General features: G+C 46.9%; 1 protein-coding gene across 1 annotated transcript in view; it reads left to right on the top strand.

Moving 5' to 3' along the window:
• Nucleotides 1-2,263: 2,263 nt before the first annotated feature.
• The window catches only part of LOC311237095 (exosome complex component 10-like), a gene marked incomplete at both ends in the record, with an annotated part of 82,246 nt that continues 72,330 nt past the window's right edge, over nt 2,264-12,179 (top strand). The window contains 3 exons of the mRNA XM_084324901.1: nt 2,264-2,336; nt 4,341-4,433; nt 6,038-6,191. Coding sequence (XP_084181027.1) covers nt 2,264-2,336; nt 4,341-4,433; nt 6,038-6,191 — 320 coding nt within the window. The remainder of the gene's footprint in view (nt 2,337-4,340; nt 4,434-6,037; nt 6,192-12,179) is intronic.

Below are 12,179 nucleotides of genomic sequence, written 5' to 3'. Positions count from 1 at the left end.
AAACATCTATTCTGTTTGTATTTGTATGATCCACTATATAAACATAGTAATTATAATATCTACATAGCCTACACATGGCATTTGATTGGAGGCTAGTCTCACTTTGTCCCACAGCAACATTAAAATAGTTTAGATTTGTGTATGTTGTTTATGTAAAAAAAAATATCTTGAAAGTAACGCAATAGTTACTTTCTGAAGTAACTAGTTACTTTTATAATTTGTAACTGAGTAAGTAATTTAGTTACTTTTTGGAAGAAGTAACTAGTAACTGTAACTAGTTACTTTTTTAAAGTAACTTGCCCAACACTGCTGCTCACAGTGGAACATTTAGCTGTAGCCTCGTCCCCGACCGCTAAGAACCTTGGTGTAGTCCTGGATGACCAGCTGAACTTCTCCGCTCGCATCGCCGCAACAACCAGAACCTGCAGGTTCCTCCTGAGCAATGTCAGAAGGATCCGTCCCTTCCTGACAAAAGAAGCCACCTAACTCCTTGTCCAATCAACAGTCATGTCTTGCCTCGACTACTGCAATGCACTGCTTGCTGGTCTAGCGACCACCGCCACCAAGCCTCTTCAACTCATTCAGAAAGCAGCCGTCCCGTCTGATCTCCAACCTACGAAAGTCAGCCCATGTTACCCTGCTTCTTAGGGACCTGCACTGGCTCCCCATCGCCGCAGGAATTCGCTTCAAGGTCCTCAACCTGGCATATCGCACAGCGAAGGGAACGGCTCCCGCCTACCTCCGGTTAATGGTCTCTAACTACATACTCTCAAGACCCCTCCGCTCTACATCCTCTAGCCGCCTCAGACCCACTCCTATCCAAACTCCGGGAGGGTCATCAAAGAGAAGCCGCCTATTCTTGGTCCTCGCTCCACAATTGTGGAACGAACTTCCCACCACAGTTAGGACAGCCAAAACCCAATCAATCTTTCGCCATCGACTAAAAACACACTTCTTCAATCAATATCTGAAATGAATAAAAAATACACTAACCTTCTTACTGTCTTATACTATCATGCACTCTACCTACTATACTATGTCTTGTCTTTACTACTATGCACTCAACACTGCAGCACCCAAGTTTCAGCACTGTTTGATGAACATTGTTACTCAGTTGTAAGAGTTGTACCCTTCCTGCTGACTTGTCGTACAGAACGTGTAAGTCGCTTTGGATAAAAGCGTCAGCTAAATTACTAAATGTAAATGTAAATGAGTGCATAGTATAGTAGGCATATTAGCATAGTAGGTAGTAGTATAGGCCAAGTAGATTCCTTAGTAGCAAAGTGCATAAAGATACACAGTCCACTCCTGAGTAGGTCAGTATGTGTGTGTATGTGTGTGTGTGTGTGTGTGTGTGTGTGTGTGTGTGTGTGTGTGTGTGTGTGTGTGCGTGTGTGTGTGTGTGCGTGTGAGAGAGAGAGATCATTTCAAAGTGCTTTTATTGTTGCAAATGCAGCCAACATTAACACAACCTGATACACTGCAAGAGAGACACAGAGTATCTCTCTCTCTCTCTCTCTCTCTCTCTTCTCTCTCTCTCTCTCTCTCTCTCTCTCTCTCTCTCTCTCTCTCTCTCTCTCTCTCTCTCTCGTTCCTAGAAAGAGTGCTACACTGTTCTTCAACTTTGATCCGTACGGATCAGTTGCGTAATATACCCATTCCCAAAGTGTAGCCGAGTGAGAATAACAGTGAAAGAAACACATAAACATCTCCTGTCCATACCTCCAAAGTGTGTGTGTGTGTGTGTGTGTGTGCGTGAGTGCATTATGTCCGCTAAAGTGGTTCTACTGTATATGGGCATAGCAGGTATAAGCCTATACCTCATCTCGCCCCGGGTCGACGCCACATCTGGCATTTCCATATGACATCACTGCCGAGCGCCTGTCAGGGCAGATCAAATCAATTCAGTTCCCCCCGTACTCACACCACACCCACCTCGGGCCGGGGCCGCCCTTCCGGAAAGTCAACGGGTCACGCAGGAATTAGGTAATAATATTAGTGGGCTTTTAATTCTGTACACTTCGCCTATGAATAACTAAACGTAGAATGAACCATTATGTAACCCACATCTCATAAAATAGTTCCACCTCTAATACCAACCTACGGTCTGGCGTTGCCGTGCGACTCTACCCGTATTGCGACATCGCATGACGGCGGCTGTAATTCTACTCTCTAAGAGGGTTTTTACGGGATGATAGATTAATTGACGTGAATCGGCGCCACTCGTGATCGTGTGACTGGAAGCCTCGGTAAGTCGGTGATAATGGGGTTGAAGGAGGAGGAAATGAGAGGAGCGGAGTGGAAAGGCGGAAGAGGAGATGATGAGGGGAAGCTAAGTGAGGAGGAGGAGGAGGAGGAGGAGGGGAGGAAAACAGAAGAGGGGGGGGGGGGAGGATGCTTGGTGCCAATCACCAAAACACTCTAGCTGATGAGTGTTGATAGTGCAGTGACTCTAAGCTAGAATAATGCACTGCCTTAATGGGATTGTAATGGGCTGGAAAGCGACTGACTCCCTCAGATTACTACACTATAGCCCACAACATGTGACCGTGTTACCCTCAAAACCCGCTGACTGGAAGCAAGTTGGTGGTAGAGACCAGTCCATTCCCCCCGGGGTATTTAAGCGACAATGTGTAATAATTATCCTATTAATTATCACCTCCACACACCACTCTCGCTGCAGAGAGACGTGACTTGCATTGGCATCTGTTCCTGTAGACAGCCATTACTGGTGATCTTCTCCCACCCTACATCACTTCATTACTGGACTGGACCTGGTCATATAAGCACTCTGGTGATTGGCTTACGCTTCAGGGCCCTCATTTATCAATAATGCGTAGAAAGTGTTCTATTTTCGTTCCTAAGCACGGCATTTAGAATGTCTCTACGCACAGAAAAATCGGGATTTATCAAACGTGCGTACACAGGTTGTAGGAAAGCCCGTTAATAGACTACTTTGTTCTGTAATAGCCCTTTAATATGTTGTTGTTGACAGGATAGGGTAATTGATTTATGCCAGTGTATTCGTTCAGCGTGATGTGCTAGTGTTGCACTCTAGTCTTCTGATAACGTTACTGGCCCTTTAAGAGTTTCCCTTTGACGAACGTGTGCACAAGCTGTTCTCTGTGCTGCTGCCCGACGGTGCGGCTGTTGCAGCAGTAAGATCTTTCCCTTTGAGGAACGTGTGCGTAAATGACACGTGAGTACGGTACCTATGTTTAGTCCTGCCTAATTCATCCCTTCAGCTTACTCTACCTTTACAGTATGTTCATATGTTCTATTCCTGTTGACGTTGTTCCCTCTGTTATTGAAACACTGCGCCGTTAGCTTAGCTACACGTTAGCCAACCTAGGTTCCCCCTGCTATGATATGCTGCCTGCTAGTGATGCTGCGTGGTTAGCTTAGCCGCACATGAGCTAGCCTAGGCTATATAACTCACTCACTACTTCTAGTGAATAGAATGTATCTTTACACCCGGTTTACAGTCCGCCTACCTATATATTGTTTACATGCACTGCATGAGTAATCCCCCTGCATAGGCTATGTAGGTTATCTATAATAACTCCGGTTAAGTGAATGTCTTGGTTACTAGTAGTTGCACTGTATTGCTAATGAATATTATTGCAGCTATAGACCACATGTTTATGACATTATGTTTATGTGCGCCACTACTGTGTCTACTAATGTATACTGTATTGTATTCCTTTGTGTTTACTAATGTATACTGTATTGTATTCCCTTGTAGACAACCACACACACCTTTCTGTTCCCAAATACAACCAATACCTGCAGCACGCCTCTGTGTGATTCTTTAATCGGAGTTACAACGCCATAGTGTCCGCCAGCTCTATCAAACGCAACCCGTGGAGGCCCTAGCCCTCCGTTTCATGGTCCTTCGAGCCGGATAGAGCTCCTCCAAGACGCTATGGCAGACCAGGACACCACAGAGACCACCGCTCACCCGCAGAGAGAGCGCCACCTACCAAGCCACCTACGTGACCTCGAAGTGGGATATGAACCTGAACTCGGTACTCGGATCAGTCAGTACTCGGATCAGTCAGTAGTCGGATCAGTCAGTACTCGGATCAGCCAGTACTCGGATCAGTCAGTACTCGGATCAGTCAGTACTCGGATCAGTCAGTACTCAGATCAGTCAATTCCTAGACCCACCATAAGGTCAGGTGTCGGCTCCCATCGTTCATACCCGGCGAGTACCACAAGGGCCCCGTATGAAGGTAGTAGGTCCTCACGTCTGTCAATTCCTAGACCCACCATAAGGTCAGGTGTTGGCTCCCATCGTTCATCTGGGAGTGTACACCGACAACATGCTCTCTCACCAGTCCAGGAAGCTATCCTCCAGGAGTACATCCACTCCCTGGAGCTTGAGGAGCTACAGCGCCAGGTACAAGAAGACTACGACGCCAACCTGGAGTGTAAACGTTTACAACGCCTACAGCAGGAAGCACAATGTGCACAGGAAGTTATCGTTAAACGCCTGGACAGAAGAAGGAGAAGGAACTTCAAGTTGCCAAACTGGCCACCTCACTCCTTCAAGAGTCAAAGATGAGGACTCTTGTGCGTGCAGCAGCATCTGAGCCGACCTATTCACCACCTGGACAACAGCACCACGTAGTGGCACCTGTGCCTCTAGCCCTTCCTACCGTACCACAGAACATGCATCCCCCGCCGGCTAATCCAGCCGCCATCACTCCAGTGATACACCATCCAGCACAGGCGACGCCTCGCTCTGCTGCTCCCCCTGTGTCATGGTACCCAGCTCCCAACATGCCTGGTACAATTGAGCAACCTACAATCTCACACAAGCCCCCTGTAGCTACACACAGTACCCAGAGTCCTACCTATGGTGCGACCATCCCTAGTACTCAACCCAGTACTCAACCCAGTACTCAACTCAGTACCCAACCTAGTACTCAACCCAGTACTCAACCCAGTACTCAACTCAGTACTCAACCTAGTACTCAACCCAGTACTCAACCCAGTACTCAACTCAGTACCCAACCTAGTACTCAACTCAGTACCCAACCTAGTACTCAACTCAGTACCCAACCTAGTACTCAACTCAGTACCCAACCCAGTACTCAACTCAGTACTAACCTAGTACTCAACTCAGTACCCAACCCAGTACTCAACTCAGTACTCAACCCAGTACTCAACCCAGTACTCAACTCAGTACCCAACCTAGTACTCAACTCAGTACCCAACCTAGTACTCAACTCAGTACCCAACCTAGTACTCAACTCAGTACCCAACCTAGTACTCAACTCAGTACCCAACCCAGTACTCAACTCAGTACCCAACTCAGTACTCAACTCAGTACCCAACCTAGTACTCAACTCAGTACCCAACCTAGTACTCAACTCAGTACCCAACCTAGTACTCAACCTAGTACTCAACCTAGTATTCAACCTAGTACTCAGCCTAGTACTCAACCTAGTACTCAACCTAGTACTCAACCTAGTACTCAACCTAGTACTCAACCCAGTACTCAGCCTAGTACTCAACCTAGTACTCAACCTAGTACTCAACCTAGTACTCAACCTAGTACTCAGCCTAGTACTCAACCTAGTACTCAACCTACCTAGTACTCAACCCAGTACTCAGCCTAGTACTCAGCCTAGTACTCAACCTAGTACTCAACCTAGTACTCAACCTAGTACTCAACCTAGTACTCAGCCTAGTACTCAACCTAGCACCCAGCCTAGTACTCAACCTAGTACTCAGCCTAGTACTCAATCTAGCACCCAACCTAGTACTCAACCCAGTACTCAACCCAGTACTCAGCCTAGTACTCAGCCTAGTACTCAACCTAGTACTCAACCTAGTACTCAACCTAGTACTCAACCTAGTACTCAACCTAGTACTCAGCCTAGTACTCAACCTAGCACCCAGCCTAGTACTCAACCTAGTACTCAACCTAGTTCTCAACCCAGTACTCAACCCAGTACTCGACTAACTCAACCTAGGACTTCTACCAGTCCTCCGCTCCCTGCCGTTGAAGACCTCTCTTCACGGAAAGATCTCGTCCAAGCAACAGTCAGGTCCCTTCACGGTGCGGCTGATGCCCAGACCACCGATCAGCCTTATGAAGCAGCCGACTTCCTCAACGCTGAGAAGGTCCTCCTTAAACGAGCTCAACTGGACTCACTCCCAGAGGAGATCAAGGCCCTCAAGTCTGACCGACCTCTTCCCCCAGACAGTCGTTTGGGCTCTCTATCTCCGGAGTATGACAAGGCTACATGTCTCCTCGGAGTAGGCGGTAGGCCGCACAGGGCCGAGAACTTGGAGATGGATGACATTCACCCAATCGTCTTGGATCCACATCACCCCCTGACAAAGCTGATCATCCAAGATTATGATCAAACTCTTCTCCACCCCGGGCCTGAGAGTATTACTACGCTGACTCTGGGCATGTTCTGACATGCCTGCAGTTGTCTTTGGACTTGCCGTTGGGGGCTTGCGCGTTGGCGCCTGGGGGCGCTGTCCAATAGGAGAGCGAATATTACTCTGGTCTGTACGCAGGTAAAGGGATATTCTGTGTATATATATAAATAATATACAAAGTATATCAAACGATACATATATATATTCAGTTTAATCTGGCCCTTCACAACACCCACCGTTACCCCCACCTTTGCACAGACATTTCCCATCTGTACCTCCCCCTGCTGGACATTCATCTGAACTTCCCCTTATCTCCCTCATGCATACCCTCCTGGTGCACTGGTGTATCTTTAATGTCTACATGTCTCTCCGTGCCCTTCCCCTGCTACATTGTCTATTGTTCCCTTGTTAATTGTTATGTTTATGAGTTCCTTGTATGGTTGTTATGTTTACTCTGTCTAGTGTTCAGTCTTTTCTTGTGTGTGTGTTAGTTCTATGTGCTTCCAAGTTTATTCCCCAGTGTGTTTGGCCTTGTGTTTTCCTGTAGCCCTATGTGTTAGTTCTGCTTTCCCTCTCATGTGCGTCTTGTTTTGCTAATTGCCCTGCTGTCTCTCTAGTGTTAATTGTTCCCCCTATATCTGGTGTGTGTTCCCTTCTCTTGTTGTCGGTTCATTGTTTCGGTTCCATGTTTGATGTCCACGTCCTTGTTCATGTGCTGTTCTCCTGTGTTCCTAGTAAGTTTCCTAAGTGTCAATTTGTTTGTTCCACCATTCTTTGTTTTCGTGTAAAGTTCGTCTAGTTTGTTAGGGTTTTATTTGTAGTCAGTTGTTCTATTTTTCTTTGCCTGCCTTGCAGTGAATTTGTGTTGTGCCTTTGGACTTGCTCTCATTTATGAGATTATTCTTTATTTAGTATTTTGCCCTCTGCCAGTCTTAGCTGAGCTATTCCTTGTTTTGTTTGCTGCTGCCTTTGAAGTAAATACTTTTTATACTATTCACCCCTGGCTCCACGTCTCGTATTGCCTGTTGCCTCTTATCCTCATTCTGTTCAGCAATTGGGTCCTCCGACAACACTACCCGTAACAGGAACCCTTATCCTAATGATTTTTTAAATAATATTATGATGATACGATATGGACCTAGTAGTTGGGTCATATATGGCACTTCGTTTCTCAATGGATTTGTCATCTAGGAGGGTTAATAAACAAATTTAGCCGGGGTTTATTTTTTAAAAAGGCAGGGGAAATTTGTGAGAGACCAAAATCCAAAATGTCTGCTGTGGAAATTTACTTTTTAATGGTTTGACCTACAATGATGCACAATACATGGTACCAGCCCCCTCTCAGTCATGTACCAGCCCCCTCTCAGTCATGTACCAGCCAGCCCCCTCTCAGTCATGTACCAGCCAGCCCCCTCTCAGTCATGTACCAGCCTCCTCTCAGTCATGTATACCAGCCCCCTCTCAGTCCTGTATACCAGTTCCCTCTCAGTCATGTACCAGCCCCCTCTTAGTCCTGTACCAGCCCCCTCTCAGTCCTGTATACCAGCCCCCTCTCAGTCATGTACCAGCCCCCTCTCAGTCATGTATACCAGCCCCCTCTCAGTCATGTACCAGCCCCCCTCTCAGTCATGTACCAGCCCCCTATCAGTCATGTACCATAGCCCCCTCTCAGTCATGTACCACAGCCCCCTCTCAGTCATGTACCACAGCCCCCTCTCAGTCATGTACCACAGCCCCATCTCAGTCATGTACCACAGCCCCCTCTCAGTCATGTACCACAGCCCCCTCTCAGTCATGTACCACAGCCCCCTCTCAGTCATGTACCACAGCCCCCTCTCAGTCATGTACCACAGCCCCATCTCAGTCATGTACCACAGCCCCCTCTCAGTCATGTATACCAGCCCCCTCTCAGTCCTGTATACCAGCCCCCTCTCAGTCCTGTATACCAGTTCCCTCTCAGTCATGTACCAGCCCCCTCTTAGTCCTGTACCAGCCCCCTCTCAGTCATGTACCAGCCTCCTCTCAGTCATGTATACCAGCCCCCTCTCAGTCCTGTATACCAGTTCCCTCTCAGTCATGTACCAGCCCCCTCTTAGTCCTGTACCAGCCCCCTCTCAGTCCTGTATACCAGCCCCCTCTCAGTCATGTACCAGCCCCCTCTCAGTCATGTATACCAGCCCCCTCTCAGTCATGTACCAGCCCCCCTCTCAGTCATGTACCAGCCCCCTATCAGTCATGTACCATAGCCCCCTCTCAGTCATGTACCACAGCCCCCTCTCAGTCATGTACCACAGCCCCCTCTCAGTCATGTACCACAGCCCCATCTCAGTCATGTACCACAGCCCCCTCTCAGTCATGTACCACAGCCCCCTCTCAGTCATGTACCACAGCCCCCTCTCAGTCATGTACCACAGCCCCCACTCAGTCATGTACCACAGCCCCATCTCAGTCATGTACCACAGCCCCCTCTCAGTCATGTACCACAGCCCCCTCTCAGTCATGTACCACAGCCCCCACTCAGTCATGTACCACAGCCCCCTCTCAGTCATGTACCACAGCCCCCTCTCAGTCGTGTACCAGCCCCCCTCTCAGTCATGTACCACACGACTGGCGGGGGGTGCTTAGTAAGAGATGTGATTGGGCCAGCCCAGTGTTAGTCAGTACCAATACATGGTACCAGCCATGGCCGCCTAGTTATAGTTGAAAGTGGGGGTGCAAGTATTTTTTTTATTCTTTTTTTTTTTATTTTATTTTTATTTTTTTTTGCAAGGGGTGGTTTGGAGGGGGTCCGGCACGACCCCCTCCACGGCAGATTTTTTTACATTTAATGAACACCTGTATGTGCAATTTCCTGCAATATAGAGCCTTCAATCTTGACCAAAATAAAGCTGCTCTTTTCACTATAAAACTCAGTTTATATTGCAGTATGATAGCTATAATAACTTCACTGCGAGGGCTCTTTTAGCTAACGCTAGCTAGGCACGTATGATAGCCAATTACTATTATAATAATAATAATAATAATAACTTTCCCATCCTCCCAAAGCCCCTCCAGCCCCGTTCACATCCGCCGCACCAACAACAAGTAACAACAACAACTAATTGACGCTATCAATAGCCCCAGTGAGCGCGGCGGCTGAATGAATGAAAACTTTATTTAACAGATTGCAGAATGGGTAAAATACAGTACGGCTCAATACACACAATTGTTAAGGGGATGCAGTCCAGAGAAAGACGTTTGTCTTGTTTACATCAGGGTCTGTGCTGCACAGAGTGAATCCACAGTCACTTACTCCTCAATGGGAAACCAACCTAGATTTACCATGAAGGACTGGTTCTGGCCGAACCGTTCGTTATACAAGTATCACAGAGACATTACAAAGGTGCTCACAGTTGCACGAGGGGTTCGCACAGAGATACGGGATGGTTTGAAAGCTCGGCGTTGCTAATAAATATTTTTTATATTTTTTTTATAAACTGCTCAAAGCGGCATTATTTCCGTCGTTGGGTGATCACAGCGCCTGCGCAGTGCACACCATCCCGTATCTCTGGATTCACTCGGTTCAGCGCCGAGGCTCACCATACGAGAAATATTCAGTTTCAATCGGTTTGCGCATTTAGTATACAGTCACAGTGTTCGACTTACGTGATGATTTGCTCCATTTTAATGTAAACGCCGAAGAATAATCCTCACGAGTCACAATGTTATCCAATATCCAGCCTGAATTTCGAAAAAGGTTCGAAAAAGCCGCCTCCCCCAACATGTCGTATACGTCATGCCGACAAACGCCCGTGGGCACTGGATCAAACCATTAAAGTGGGGGGTCACACAATCTTTGGAAACTTAAAAACTTGCTATTAAGTGTCATTGCGTATTATTAATTTGATTGAAATTACGTAGTTATGGTTCGATAAGATTTATAAATTGGGGGGGGATATTTATATCATATGATATGATCAAAAAGTGAGGGAGCAAAAAGACAAGCTTGCTCCCCCAAGTTCAATAGTCCTAGAGCACCCGCATCTTCTGCTCCATTAAGTGGGCGCCTATGGTACCAGCCCCCTCTCAATCATGTACCAGCCCCCTCTCAGTCATGTACCAGCCAGCCCCCTCTCAGTCATGTACCTGCCAGCCCCCTCTCAGTCCTGTATACCAGCCCCCTCTCAGTCATCTACCAGCCCCCTCTCAGTCATGTACCAGCCCCCTCTCAGTCATGTACCAGCCCCCTCTCAGTCATGTACCACAGCCCCCTCTCAGTCATGTACCAGCCCCCTCTCAGTCATGTACCACAGCCCCATCTCAGTCATGTACCACAGCCCCCTCTCAGTCATGTACCAGCCCCCTCTCAGTCATGTACCACAGCCCCCTCTCAGTCATGTACCAGCCCCCTCTCAGTCATGTACCACAGCCCCATCTCAGTCATGTACCATAGCCCCCTCTCAGTCATGTACCACAGCCCCCTCTCAGTCATGTACCACAGCCCCCTCTCAGTCATGTACCAGCCCCCCTCTCAGTCATGTACCTGCACGACTGGCGGGGGGGGGGGGTGCTTAGTAAGATATGTGATTGGGCCAGCCCAGTGTCAGTCAGTACCAATGGGCTTCTGTCCCAGCCTAGTAGTGGGCCGGTCGTTGACTTTTTTTTTTCTTTTTTTTTTTTTATCAAATCATAACGGCCCAAATATGCATCGAAATGCCCGGTATGCCAGATGGCCAGTCCAGGCCTGCCCCTGGTCTATCCCTTGCAATAAAAAAAAGTTTTTATTTTTACTCAAGTGTGTTTTTTAGCCAGATACTAAGATTTTGAGACAGTACCCATACTTTCACTTAAGTATAATTTCTGGGTACTTTTTACACCCCTGCTTGTCATCCCATAGAGCACTCAATAACCAAATTGCACATTGTGTAGGAATTTATTCCTTTGTATATCCCTCTGAGACAAAAATGTATTGCCTACATGTCAGCATTTGACCTGGGCGGTCAGAGCACAGGGGTCACTCATGCCCTTGAAGTAGGTTCAGGGTTTGTTTCTTTTGGCTCAAGGGCATGTCGACAGACACATTGGCTTTGGCAGCTCAGCGTCTTGCAGCTGTGGAGATAAGAGATCATCTCCAAATTTAAAACCATGAAATTGGAATTACACGCTCACGCTCACCAAGGCATGGCTAATTTTACAGTAGGGCTGAGAAATGTGATTCTAATAATTTCAGGGCCATTTTCACTCCTCTCAGCTAGTCCTACTCGCAAGACAAGGTTACTCACCGTTGTTGGCCAACGCAGTCCTCCGAAAGGAAAACTCTTGTTCATGAATGATAGTAATGCTGTATATACCGTATATATATTTATTCTTACCATATACTAGGGCTGACCCCTATTAGTCGACTAATCGATCGAAAGGAGCCGTAGTCGACTGCCAACCTCTTAGTCAAATGCAAAAAAAAAAAAAAATATTATAAATTATTATTATTATATTTATTTTTATTTTAAAAAAGGCAAGAAAACAGGCACAGAGGCACTGAAAAAGGATTTCACCCATCTAATGAACACATTAGACTAGACAAATATCAAGATGTATCAATCAGTGGACCAATTGCATGCTTTCGCAGAGGACAAGAAGCCTTCCGTCGACTCCTTCAGACATTAAGCACCCCCACAGCCCAAATGGAAAGATAAAAAAAAACACATAATACATTTTAAAAAAGTATCCTTTTTTCCATTTTTTTTTCATAGTCGACTAGTCGACTATCTGCTAATTTCGGCCAATCAAAGTCGACTATC

The sequence above is a fragment of the Notolepis coatsorum genome, assembly GCF_963971535.1.
Source record: "Notolepis coatsorum genome assembly, chromosome: 11".
Taxonomy (NCBI): Eukaryota; Metazoa; Chordata; class Actinopteri; order Aulopiformes; family Paralepididae; genus Notolepis; species Notolepis coatsorum.
The sequence above is the reverse complement of the archived record's forward strand: the minus strand, read 5'-3'. Positions and strand labels throughout refer to the sequence as shown.